Genomic DNA, 14,152 nt, shown 5'->3' on the forward strand with positions numbered 1-14,152 from the left:
GATTACAAATATTTGCACTGTAAAAATAGTATTTTTCAATTCACCTAATACAAGTATTGTAGTGCAATCTCTTTATCATGAAAATTGATATGTAGAATTATGTACAAAAAATAGCTGCATTCAAAAATAAAATAATGTAAAACTTTAGAGCCCACAAGTCCACTCAGTCCTATTTCTTGTTCAGCCAATCGCTCAGACAAACAAGTTTGTTTACATTTTCAGGAGATAATGTTGCCTGTTCCTTGTTCACAATGTCACCGGAAAGTGAAAACATGCATTAGCATCATACTGTTGTAGCCAGCATCGCAAGATATTTACATGCCAGAGGCACTAAAGATTCAGATGTCCCTTCATACTTCAGCCACCATTCCAGAGGACATGCATCCATGCTGATGACAGGTTCTGCTCGATAACAATCCAAAGCAGTGCGGATCGATGCATGTTCATTTTCACCCTCTCAGTCAGATGCCACCAGCAGAAGGTTGATTATCTTTTTCGGTGATTCAGGTTCTGTAGTTTCCACATTGTAGTGTTGTTCTTTTATGACTTCTGAAAGCATGGTCCACACCTCGCCCCTCTCAACAGGGCTGGCTCCAGGCACCAGCGAAGGAAGCAAGTGCCTGGGGCAGCCAATAGAAAGGGGCAGCACTCCATCAGTTATTGGGGCGGCACGTCCGGGTCTTTGGCGGCAATTCGATGACAAGTCCTTCATTCCCTCCGTTCCACTTCGGCGGCAGCTCAACCAGGTTTTTTTTGTGTGTGTGTGTGTTTTTCGCCACTTGGGGCGGCAAAAAAGCTGGAGCCGGCCCTGCCTCTCAAATTCTTGAAGGCACATACATTTCTTGCCATGCTGGCTACAGAAGTCCCATGCGAATGCCTCGTCTCACTTTCTTGTGACATTGTAAATAAGAAGTGAGCAGCATTATCTCCTATTAATGTAATCAAAAACTTGTCTTAGTGATTGGCTGAAGAAGAAGTAGGACTGAGTGGATTTGTAGGCTCTCACGTTTTGCATTGTTTTGTTTTTGAATGCAGTTATGTAACAAAAAAAATCGACATTTGTAAGTTGCACTTTCATGATAATGAGATTGCACTACAGTACTTGTATGAGGTGAATTGAAAAATACTATTTCTTTTGTTTTTATTACAAATATTTGCATTGTAAAAATGGTAAATAATATAAAATAAGCAGAGTACACTTTGTATTCTGTGTTGTAATAGAAATCAATATATTTGAAAAGGTAGAAAAACATCCAAAATATTTAAAAAATTTCAGTTGGTATTCTACTGTTTAACAGTGCAACTAAAACTGCAATTAATCACAATTAATTTACTGTTTTTAATCACGATTAATTTTTTGAGTTATTCGAGTGAGCTAACTGCGATTAATCAACAGTCCTAATTACCATGTATAGACGATACTGTGGATGTGGTAGCAGGTTCAATCTGGTTTTTCACATTAGATCTTCCAAATGGGTATTGGCAAGTGGAAGTGGATCCAAAGAACAGGGAAAACACTCTTTTCACAAGAGGACAAAGCCTGTGTTAAAGTGGTGGCTTTTGGCACGTGTAATGCACCCAACAAAGGGTATTGCCTCTCTCAGCCTGTTTTTATATCTAGAGGATATCCTGGTGTGTGTTAAACTGTGATAAATTTAAGGCTGCCAATCTGAAACTGAACCGAAAAGAGAGTGATGTTTCATAAAGAGGTAATTTACTTTGATTACACAATCAGTAAAGGGGGGGAATTTCCACCAATGAAAAGCAAATTGAGGCTGTGCAGATCTGGCCAACTCTCCAGACATTGATAGATGTTTTATGGACTCTGCACCTTATAGAAGATTTATTTATGGTTTTGCCAGTATTGGAAAACCATTGCATAGTTTGGGTGAGAAAAGGAGTCAGTGGTCAGCAGAATATTGACCAAAGAAATGGTCTATGGTTTGATTCCTACTGTGCTCAGAGAAACAGGACTTTGCATACTTGCTGTGTAAATAAACAGAATTGCACCAAAGAAATACTTAACTATGATCAATTTCTCTATAGGAAAGAATCTGCAAGTCCCCAAATATTGGGTCAAAAGGGGCAACAGAATTATCATTACTGCTACCCCTTTGCTGAACAAAAGCCGGTGTGGTGTCAGGGCCTTGTGGGTCAGTTTCCAGTTCGGAGCAGATATTGTAATAGCAGTTGCCAACTTGCTATTATAACATGAGAAAAGATTCTGGAGACTTTTTAAGTAACAGTAAACACTTTACTTGTTGCTGAGAACAGTACAGATAGGTGTTTCTGGTTTGCCTGCCTGGCTCCAAGTGCCGTAGCAACCTGCTTCTGCTGATAAGGCTCATAAGGCTAACTATATAATGATGGATACATGCAAAGTAATGCACATTGGAAAACATAATCCCAATTATACATATAAAATGATGGGGTCCAAATTAGCTGTTACCACTCAAGAAAGAGATCTCGGTGGCATTGTGGAAAGTTCTCTGAAAACATCCACTCAATGTGCAGCGGCAGTCAAAAAAAGGGAACAGAATGTTGGGAACCATTAAGAAAGGGATAGATAGTAAGACAGAAAATATCATATTGCCTCTGTATAAATCCATGGTACGCCCACATCTCGAATACTGCGTGCAGATGTGGTCGTCCCATCTCAAAAAAGATATATTGGAATTGGAAAAGGTGCAGAAAAGGGCAACAAAATGATTAGGGGTATGGAATAGCTTCCATATGAGGAGAGATTAATAAGATTGGGACTTTTCATCTTGGAAAAGAGATGACCAAGGAGGGATATGATATAGGTCCATAAAAATCATGACAGTTGTGAAGAAAGTAAATAAGGAAGTGTTATTTAATCCTTCTCATAACGAAAGAATTAGGGGTCACCAAATGAAATTAATAGGCAGCAGGTTTAAAACAAACAAAAGGAAGTATTTCTTCACACAACACACAGTCAACCCATGGAACTCCTTGCCAGAGGATGTTGTGAAGGCCAAGACTATAACAGGGTTCAAAAAAGAACTAGATAAACTCATGGAAGATAGGTCCATCAATGGCTATTAGCCAGGATGGGCAGGAATGGTGCCTCTAGCCTCTGTTTGCAGAAGCTGGGAATGGGTGAGAGGGGATGGATCATTTGATGATTACCTGTTCTGTTCAGAGTAGCAGCTGTGTTAGTCTGTATCCATAAAAAGAAAAGGATTACTTGTGGCACCTTAGAGACTAACAATTTGTAAATAAATTTGTTAGTCTCTAAGGTGCCACACATACTCCTTTTCTGTTCTGTTCATTCCATCTGGGGCACCTGGCATTGGCCACTTGGAAGACAGGATACTGGGCTAGATGGACCTTTGGTCTGACCCAGTATGGCTGTTCTTATGTTCTTTTGATTCCCCCCCATACAACCCTAGGGGTGACTCTGGTTCCTATTACAAAGCTCCTACTGTCATTACTGATATTGATGATATGGAGTAAGATTTTTTTTAGTGTAATTTATGTTCATGTTTTAAATTTAATAGTCCCCGTTTCCTTGAACAGAGGTGGGTACAACCACAACACAGACAGCTCACTTTTATAGAAACCTCAGGTAAGGTACCCGCTGCCCTGTCCCAGGAAGCAGCTGCCATGGGTCTGTGTCTCTCCAGAACTTTCACTCATCTCAGACAGATCCAACTGCTCGGACACACTACGTGACCCCCCTGCTTTCCCTGCACTTTACAGTTGGAAAACCCTTAGGGCATGTCTACATTACAGCCCTAAGTCAACCTATGTTAGGTTGACTTACAGCCACCACCATAATTATGGCGGTGGCTGATGTTCACACTACCCTCCTTATGTTGGTGGTGCCAGTCCTCACTACCCATTGAAGAGGGGCAGTGTGGGGGCTGAGAGCCAGGGCTCTCAGCTCCATGCAGCTCCTTGCTCAGAGCCCAGCTGCCCCCTCTGGGCTTCTCTCCTCAGTGAGCCTCTGGGCAGCAGCCCAGCTGGGAGCAAGGAGCCGGACTATAGCTGCCTGTCTTTCTTGTCTATTTCACAGCTCCCAGCATGGAGCCGGGAAATCGACAAGACAGCCAACAGCTGATGTAAGCACACCAACATAAGCCCTGGCTTCTCATGGAGGTGGAGTTATTATGTTGGTGTAAGAGGGCACTTACATCCACAGGAGCAAGATTGTAGTGTGTACACTGACATAGTTAGGTCAACATAAGGCAGTTTATGTTGACCTAACTGAGGGCTTGACTTCACTGCGGAGCTAAATCGGTGCTGCTGCAATCGATGCAGTGGCATTGATTTAGCGGGTCTAGTGAAGACATGCTCAATCAATGGGAGAGTGCTCTCCCATCGATTTCTGTACTCCACCTCAACGAGAGGCAGAAGCAATGTCGGCGGGAGAGCGTCTCCCGTCGACATAGCGTAGTGTGGACCCCACAGTAAGTAGATCTAAGCTGTGTTGACTTGAGTTACGCTACAAATGTAACTCAAATTGTGTAGCTTAAATCGACCACCCACTGTAGTGTAGAATAGACCTTAAGTCTAAATTTCTCCCGAGAAAGCATGGTCTGAAATAGGTGACCTGCTCATTAATCCTCCTTTTACATGTTTGCTCTGCAACACAAAGGAAGATCAGAAAGCTCTAAGGGCTCAGACGAATGGCTGCTCTTCACTGTGAGGAGATCAACATTGCTGCAATCTATGAAGAACATGACTGGAATGCAGAGTGGGCACAAGAGGAGGCGGAGGGGTGAGAAGAGCCAGGGGAGGCGGCATAGGGACAGGCTGGAACTGATTACCAAGACTCCCTGCTCCCACTATTCCTATGGTGTCTAGCAAATAGCTGTGAAAGGGACAGGAACTTGTATGTCTTATCCACCTCTGAGGCTGCTCCGCAGAGTGGGTGCCAGCCTACTATCACAATCAGTAACTAGTTCGCTCATTTGGTTGAGGTCTGCTCTCTTGATTGAAATGGCCCAGCCCTGCTGATCACCCATGGCGAGGTGTGTGTCATTGTCATTCCTTCTTTTGGAATTTCTGTTTTCTTCAGTTTGCTTAAAAAAAAAATAAAAAAAAATATAAAAAGGACGTTAGATACAAAAGCTACATTAAGTGTCTCAAAAATTAGGACTGCCAGAGTTAAGGTTAGTTGTGTAACCTTAATTCAGCTCCTTGGTGTGTCTGTATTATGATACAGTCTTTAATTACAGCTCACATACTATGTGTTTTCATAGGATTTCAGCCTTATTCAGGGCCCAGGATATATGGTGCTCAAGGAAGGAATCAGAGTTGTGTAGTGTATGAGGCTGTTGTCTGTATGATCTCTGCCTCATATAGGCTCTGACCCTGCAAACACTTACACACGCACTTAACTTAACTACTGTGAACAGTCCTCCCCCAAAAATCACTGGAACGGCTCATGAGGGTAAAGAGCATGCATAAGTAGTTGCAGGATTGAGACCTGTTATGTTATGTCCTGTTATGTTATAGAGCTAAAGAACAGGAGCAGCTAACAGGGAGGGAGTTTTCAGAGAGGAAGTGGGAGAGCTAGATACGTCTGATTAACATTCTCTAAACTTAAGGCAATAAACCATCCCTCCCCATAGAAACAAAACAGAGAAAGAAAACCCAACATAAAAAGCTGCAAGAGTAAAAAGAGAATGCAGGCAGAAGTCCAGCAACTTGGGGATGGGGGTGGGGACTATCCAGTTTATTGCACTGAATGCCGCATGTATGATTACTTACCTTATGGGGCTGGGGGGTGTATGTGTTCATTCAGTGCAAAGAACTCTTGGCCCTCAGAGACCAAGTATGGGCTCTGGAGACCAGAGTGGCTGAACAGGAGGAGCTAAGGGAGATAGAGAGGTATATAGAAGAGACTGGTCCCACCACCAGTCTGACAGCCTCTGAACCGTTGAGGAGGATGAAAGTCTCAGTGAAGGAGATCAAAGAGGAGTGGAGGGAAACGATCTCATAGCTGGGACCCTCCCTCCAGATGATGTCATGGTATCCTCTCACACTGAAGATACCTCTCTGGGGGAGGGAACCCTAGTTATTAGGAAGAGACAGGTAATAGTAGTAGTGGAGTTGATCATTAGAAACCTAGATAGCTGGGTTTGTGATGATTAGAAGAACTGCATGGTGAATTGCCTGCTGGGTGCGGCGGTTGCAGATCTCTTGAGACGTCTAGGCAGGGTTATGTGTAGTACTGGGGAGGAGATGGTGGTCATGATACATGTAGGTACGAATGACACAGGGAAAGGCAGGAGATAGGTCCTGGAGGCCAAATTTAAGCAGCAAGGTAAGAGATTGGAGTCCAGAACCTCTGCAGTAGCATTCTCTGAAATGTTTCTAGTTCCACGCGCAGGGCTAGTTAGACAGTCAGAACTACAGGGTCTCAAGGCATGGATGAGACAGTGGTGCAGGGAAGAGGGGTTTAGATTTATTAGGAAATGGGGAACCTTTGGGGAAAGAAAGAGCCTATACAAGAAGGATGGGCTCCACCTAAACCAAAATGGAACCAGATTGTTGGCACTTAAAATTAAAAAGGTCATAGAGGAGTTTTGGTGGAATGAGGATTATCAATGGGACGTTATAATACCAGGGTACAAAATAATATGGCATTGCTGCTGATCCCTGTCATACCCGTTTGTCTGTATCCCCTGTGCAATCTGCTTGCAGGTGTTCACATTTCCATGGCTGGTCTGTAGCTCTGCCTGCAGAGACTCTTCTCCTCAGAGGCCCAGGAGATCCAAAATCCTGCCTCCCCAAGGGAGGAACTCATCCAGGGCATGGAGCTGGCCTGGTGAGTTGCACACTACAGGGGCGAGCTGCTAGATGTGTTTGCAGAGGTGGGCAGTCAGGAAAAGACATTCCAAAAATATGCAGAGGTTTTACAGTGGTGTGTATGTGACTTCCAGTCTCTGTGACCCTGTGGCAGTGGAGTTTAAGGTACTTACCAGAGCGGCCACTGTTGCAGGGAATGGGACATTGTGGGACAGCTGTCAGGGTCAACACAGGTCCTGCAATGTCTATCCGCTCACTATGTCAACCTCAGTAGGTTGACCATGGCTCTCTGCCATTCAGGGAGGTGGTTTTACTGCACAGCTGCAACAGGGTGCTTGTGTCAGCCAGAGACAAATTTGAGCGAGCAAACTGACTTATGTCAAACTAACTTTGTAGTGTAGGCCAGGCCTTAGATACTGGAACATCTATTCAGTGACAAATATGGGTAAATGAAAATATTTGTTAACAACATGATGACTTCAGGCCTAATGCAAAGCCCACTGAAGTCAATAGAAAGACAACAATTGATTTTGAGAAGCATTGGATCAAACCCACAGATAGAAGTTGTTATTATTATTAAGGCCTCAATCCTGCAATTTACAATGTGAAGTCAGACTGCTACACCTATGTTGAGCTCCACTTATGTCAGGCTTCTGAACCAGTGCTGCAATCTACCCTCATGTTGTAAGGTGCAGGATCAGGGCCTATATCAATAACAGAATATTAACAAAAAGAAAAGGAGTACTTGTGGCACCTTAGAGACTAACCAATTTATTTGAGCATGAGCTTTCGTGAGCTACAGCTCACTTCATCGGTGGTTAGTCTCTAAGGTGCCACAAGTACTCCTTTTCTTTTTGCGAATACAGACTAACACGGCTGTTACTCTGAAACCTGTCAGAATATTAACACTTTAATAAGCTTTAAACATTTTTCATCTAGACTTTAGATTTTGCTACAGTCCTGAAGTGGTTTGCTGATTTCAAAATTTGGTAATTTATTTGCTAAAAAGAAACAAAAATGAGTTAAACTCACCAAAGTATTTCTTAAAAGGATCCACTTAGCATTATTTTAACGCAGTAACAGTTTACATAGAAATTCAACCAACCAAATCAAACACTGTCCTCAAAGAGTAAATGCTGTAATTTAGGAAGGATACACTGTACACATTACAAAGATTTTTGATCCCTATTTTTTATGAGCAAGTCCTCCATCATGTATTATATTGTGGTATAAACTATATGTGTATATAAACACAAACACATACACACACACAAAAGTTTTATGTCCCTTCCATTCTTGCTATTCTTCCTGGGGAAGCCAATTATTCTCTCCATTGTGCTCATAACTACCTCTCAAAACACACATTTTTGAAGGTAAATACTGGGGCTAATATAATCTTGATAGCAGATAAGAATCACATGGAACATATCTCTTGCAAACAGTAAATATTTAGCACTGGAAAAATATACCAGTGGTTTAAACAGATATATACCACATTGATTCTTTGCTTCATGGCTTGTCATCTTAAATTACAATTAAAGAACTGTTATTTTATCCTGTTTCATCTAATCTATGGTATTTATAGAGAGGAATCAAACTCTGAACACTTCACAGGAACTTCTAAACCTGCTTGGAATAACCAGAAAAACCCAGCCTCTCCATGTAATTGTTTATTCCCATTTTTAAAATCACCTCTTAACCCCTTTGATTTCCCAACCTTGCAGCTGCACGATCTATCCCCTCCTTGAATAACTTAACCTGACTGTTACAATGAGTGGGCCAATGGAAGAACGCTTCTCTGAATCAAGGCACAGCGATGCCGAATCAACGCCCTGGATACTTGCTTCATAATCAACTTTAACCTGTCAAACCACCGCTGGGTGATGTCCAGCCCTTGGAGTGCTTGTTCTTCTTCCAGCTCATTTGGACACCCATGAAATAACGAACACACTACATGGCTCCCACTCCACGCCACGGAGAGAAGCGTCCTGATCTCCAAGACGCTTTCCCGTCAGTTCGGAAGTCCGTAAAGTCTGCGAGTTTCAAACCAGACACAGGCAGCAGCCAACAAGAGACAGCCAGCGCCCCGCAGCGCATCACCACCACCACCAACGGTGTTTGAAGGAGGACAACAGACGCTGCCAGGGACTTGCAAGCCCTCCTTCGCCGCTAGCACACGGGGGGAGGCTGCCCACACGCACGCCCTGGGCCGGCTACACAGGCAGCTTCTCAGCCCAGGGACCGGCCCCCGGGGCTCCCCGGCAGCGCAAACTCGCCCCGCCAGCCCGCAGCCCGCAGCCCACGCCGCGCTCGCTCACCCAGCAAAAGCAGCCGGTGGGTCTGCTTGTACTCCCGCTTCTCGGCTTTCAGCGTCTTGTCAATGCTCTTGCTCCGCTTCTTCTCCGCCTTCTCCCTGGCGATCAGCTCGTCCCGGAGCCTGTGGATCAGCTGGGGGTCCGCATGCTCCAGCTGCCCGGCGTGCGGCTCCCCCTCGCCGCCGTAGGCGATGGAGGGGTGGGCTCCGAGCAGCCTGGCTCGCAGGCTGTAACACAGCCCCATGGTGCAAAGCTGGGGGGGGGCCTGTCTCGTGCCCTTTAACAAGCCCCGGGCATGGTCTCCAGCAGGGCGCCTAGGGAGCAAGTCTGGCCGGGGGGTTCTCCCTATGGCCTCTTAAGGTGGAACTGCTTCCCCTGGACTCGGGGGCACATTTTCCCCTCCCCCTTTTGGTTCATTTTTTTTTCTTTCCACACTCATAAGGGGAAATATACACGTGATCCAGACATGGTTACCGTATTCTCCAGAAAACCCAGGCGCGGAAGATACTGTACTTCTTCTTCTTTCTTCTTTTTTACAATGGCTTTGCCTGCTGTGGGTGGTGCTGGGTTGTGTAAGCAGCGTCTACTTCGCCCCTTCCTCCTCCTCCATTCGCTGAAGATCGGCCACTCTTCCCTTTGAGGTTGCTTGGGAATTGACTCCAAGGGCTGTTCGAAGCTGGACAATCCCGCTGAGGGAGATTTAAAATAAATACGATGGCTGAGGTTTGTAAATATCTCATGGAAACACAGGAAGCAAAATCATTTTTTAACTGAGAAGGCTTCATCCAACCCATGCACTTCAGAGCCCTTCCTACTTTAAAGGGACACTGTCAGATTAAAATGAGGTATTTTTCAATAACCACAACTCCTTTCTTGGGCTACTGCTAACATCTGAGCAATCAGATCAGACCAGTACAAGTCTGCCCAGAAGTGTGTATTATTTTATTGTGCTGGCTCAGGGAAAAAAAAAAATCCTACCCAAATGGACAATTGAATCTCTGTGCCTTCTAATCAGCCTTGGCTTTTGATGAGTGATAACTTTTTGCATCTGTAGCAGTTCACTATTGGATGATAATATAAAGGCAAGAATTATTTGAGGACAAATAGATCTCTGTCTTCAGTGCATATTAGGGAGAAAGATATTTATGGGTACTATCACTTTTCAGTGGAAGATTACATAGATTGGTAGCTTTCTGATCCTGGATACCCCTTTTCTAGCCATGTACAGTCCCACAACCTGCAAATGTGTCAACAATAAATCCTATGCCCAGTCCTCAACTGGTGTAAATCCATGTGCATTTGCAGTTCAGGACCTGGCCTGTTTTTTAGTGACAAGAATTTAAAAAATCTAATTTGTTGCATTTTTTGCTGTTTCTTTACTCTTTGGATATTATTAGTTATTTCCATTGTGGTTACATCTGGAGGGGCTTAATCTCATTGCTCTAGGCACTACACAAACATACACCAAAGGGATGGTCCCCTCCCCAAAGAGTTTTATATTATATGGCCCAATCCTATAATCCCTACTCATGTTATTCATCTCATTGAGGTCAATGGGATGGCTTTGAATGAATAAGAATTGGGCATTAGGGAGCCATGTTTCTTCCAGTTACTCTCCTATGTCAGGGCTTGTCAACATGAGTGATTTCCCCCCCATATCCCGGATTAGATTCGCATGCACGGACAGTTTTGTAATAGTTATTCTGAAATAATTGCATCCACATGGCTTCTTCCCTCTGAATCAGTATATACACATGGTACTGCCTTTTTTCCAAAATAAGTGCTCAGAATTCTGACTAGGTCTCCACTGGCTGGTGAGCTCTATGCATGTTGGGATTTTTCTCACAGTGCATTGTGGGACAGCTACCAGAAGCCATGTGAATTCAGGGATTTGGGGTCACAGTAGCAAATTCCTATGTATCCTCTGCTGGCATCCCATGATTTACCCACCTTTTGAGTATCAGGGCCATTTTCAAACTGCTATCAGCCAGCACAGAAGGAACATGGCTGTGTGCTACGGTCCAGACACTCATGAACGTACAGAGGTTGCTACACATGCATTAGCGATCATGCACCCGGATGGCTTTGGAAGCCAGCCACTGTGCTGCTGAGCTGATTTTGGCAGAGGAGAAAGAAACTGAGCAGCTAATTGTGGGGAAAAAATTTGTCCTAGAGAAGATTCATTCAAATGAGAGCTGTTTCTGGACTCGCGAAACCAACATTGACTGCTGGGAAAGGCTAGTGATGATGCAGCTCAGTATTTGGAGGATCAGACCTTAGACTGGAAACAGACTAGCCATTTTCACTTTCTGTTTCTCTTGATGCTACCTACATTATTTCTGGCAGCATCCATGTACTAGGCACTGTACAAAACAAAGGAAACAATAATAGCAAGAGATTGCTGCAATGTGAACAGTGCAAAGCAATTCTTAAAACAAAAATGTTCTTTTAATCAAAGGGCTGTTCTTTGCCCTGATTCTGCATCTGAGTAACTGTATGCACTCGTGTGTATAACTGGAGATCCAGGGCCTTTGGGGGGAACTTCAGGGGAGAGAAAAGCAGTTAGGGCTAGATTGAGACTTTGGTTGTAAAAGCCATGTCATGCAATCGCACCGCTGCAGAAAGAGAGGAAAAAAATTATGACTCAGAGGTACCCCTCAGAGTTATAATTCCCAAGGAGATCCTCCGCTGCACAAGTAGGGGGAACAGCATGTTCCATCAGCCCATTGCTATACACAGCGCATTCCCTCTTTTGTGCTCAGTTAGTTCAGCCATTTGGCACAGGTGTGGTGGGTAAAGCCAAGAGTCAACCACATCCCTGCTCTTCCCTATGCATCTCTGGTCTCTTCCTGCCCACTTGCATGCTGTGGGGAATTGTGACTCTATTGAACCAGCTCTTATCTCGGTATTTGGGCTTCCTATCTGTGCAAGCCCTCCATGATCATCCAGGGTGTGCATGTGGGGGGAGGTTCAGCAGCATTGTCTTATGCTCTCTTACCCCTCTATACAGCCATACAGGGCTAGGTTACAGTTTAACATTTAGGAAATAAGAAAATGTGATTGTAAAACACTAAAAATAGACAGGAGGAGCCAAGGCCAGTGTAATATCTGAACTGAACTTTAACACGTTTTTGAAAAACTGAACTAGATTTTAAGTCGGTGGAGTCCCTTTAAAAAACCCCACAGAAATATTTCTACAAATATTAAGGGCATGTGATGGTTTCAGTGTTTATTTTTAATGTTGTTCTTATTTAGGTTTATACAGGGGTGAAAGTAACTTAAGGGACTTACTGGTACTCAGGACTGGGGTCCTGAGCAACGAGGGAGGAGGGCTCAACCAGAAGGGGTGGGGCCTTTAAATCGCCGCTGCTACCCTGGGGCTCTGGCAGTGGGGCTCCTGCAGCAATTTAAAGGGCCCGGGGCTCCGGCTGTGGTAGCAGTGGCTGGGAACCCTGGGCCCTTTAAATCGCCGGCCTGGGGAGGCTGCCCCCTGCTAGTACGGTCAGCTGTGTACTGGCTCTTGCCGGTACGTCGTACCATACCCTACCAACTTACTTTCACCTCCGGGTTTATAGTTTAATGTGCTTTATGAATTCCTGAGGGAGGCATTTCTGGGCCTAAGTAATGAGAGAACTGGTCTTCATGATAGTTTCACAATCCAGGAATGGAAATACTCTGAGAAGACACAATCTTGCAAAACATACACACACACACATACTCTCTCTCTCTCTCTCAGGCTTTCTTGAGTCCCTGCAGAACCAGATGCATAGCCCTGTCTAAAGTTAGTTTTCATTAAAAAAAAAAAACAAAAAACAGTAAATTTGGGGGTTATCTATACTTGCTTCCAGTGTCCCTTTATAAATTGACTTCTCTAGGAGCTGGGATTACGATGAGTAGCACAAAGGTAAATTTGCAACTAAACCACAAGAGTGGGTTTCTGGAACTCCAGAGCAGACCACACCCATGTCTTGGGGATGTTACTCATTTCAAACCAAAGTTTACCTCCATCTGACACAATGTTTTCTTGCGTTTGTTACAATAGATAATTTAGGGCCAGATTATCCCATCTTTACACTCTGAGTAGTACTTTACTCCATGAGTAGTCCCATGGAAGTCAATGGGACTACTCCCAGAATAAGGTACCACTCATCATGAACAAGGTGGGGGGCAGACTCTAATTCTTTGCTATTTGTTTCCTCCCGTTTATTATACCGTACCTAAACAATGCTCTAGATGCCCATGCAGTGCTCTGGTGCCTGGATACTACCGTGTTTGGTGCCTTGTAAATAAATACCAGAGAGAGATTAGATAGCTATACAAACTACGGCACAGCAGAAAAATTCACCGCAGCTGTGCGGCCATGACGCAAAATTGTAGAAACAATTATTTTGTGCTGCAGAAATGAATCAACCCCACGTCCTACGGAAGTGTCTTCACTAGTTTTTTGTGTCCCTCATTGTGCTGTCTTTCCCACTGGACTGAACTTCCGTCTGTCTCATTCGTGTACTCAAGTGACAGAAATGTAAGACACTGAGGGAATACAAAGGCCAGGCAAGTGGATTTGAGGAGCATTATTAATAGTTCTTTCCCTCCACCCCAACTCCATCTGTGGCTTTCGGAGAGGCACTAGAACAAGAGTAAGGTTATATTTAGAGCTGAGATGATTCTTTGAGGCACACTAAGTTACAGAAGTCAGTGCGCTGCCATTGCCTGAAAAAGGAACAAGAGCCCTTGACTGGCTGTGAGGGTGGGGGAGGGGAAAGGGCAAAGTAAAAGGATAGAACAGACGGCAGCATTCAGCTACAGAATCAGATCCCCCAGGGCTTCAGAAGGACAAATATTATCAGCTTTGCGTGGTGCACAACAATGAGACTTTGAAATGTTAGGATTAGTTGGTTTGGCTGCAATTAAAATTTGGAAACCTTTCCAAAGAGGAGTTCTTTCCAAGTGTTTTTAACAGCTGTCTTGATTGGCGTTTTACACGGCATGCAACACCCATTCTTACTGCAATGAGCCTTATAAAAAGTGATAGCCTACCAAACTATAGGTAAAGGTGT

General features: G+C 44.2%; 1 protein-coding gene across 2 annotated transcripts in view; it reads right to left on the bottom strand.

Annotated features, from left to right (window-relative positions):
* Window positions 1-9,513, bottom strand: part of GNAS (GNAS complex locus) — a 256,365-nt gene extending 246,852 nt beyond the window's left edge. Inside the window, exon 1 of one of the 2 annotated variants that reach the window (XM_048819684.2) lies at window positions 9,099-9,513. In XM_048819684.2, coding sequence (XP_048675641.1) covers window positions 9,099-9,339 — 241 coding nt within the window. In that variant the 5' untranslated portion in view covers window positions 9,340-9,513. The remainder of the gene's footprint in view (window positions 1-9,098) is intronic. The other variant, XM_048819685.2, reaches the window with a different exon arrangement.
* Between the last annotated feature and the right edge of the window lie 4,639 nt (window positions 9,514-14,152).

The sequence above is a fragment of the Caretta caretta genome, chromosome 13, assembly GCF_965140235.1.
Source record: "Caretta caretta isolate rCarCar2 chromosome 13, rCarCar1.hap1, whole genome shotgun sequence".
Taxonomy (NCBI): Eukaryota; Metazoa; Chordata; order Testudines; family Cheloniidae; genus Caretta; species Caretta caretta.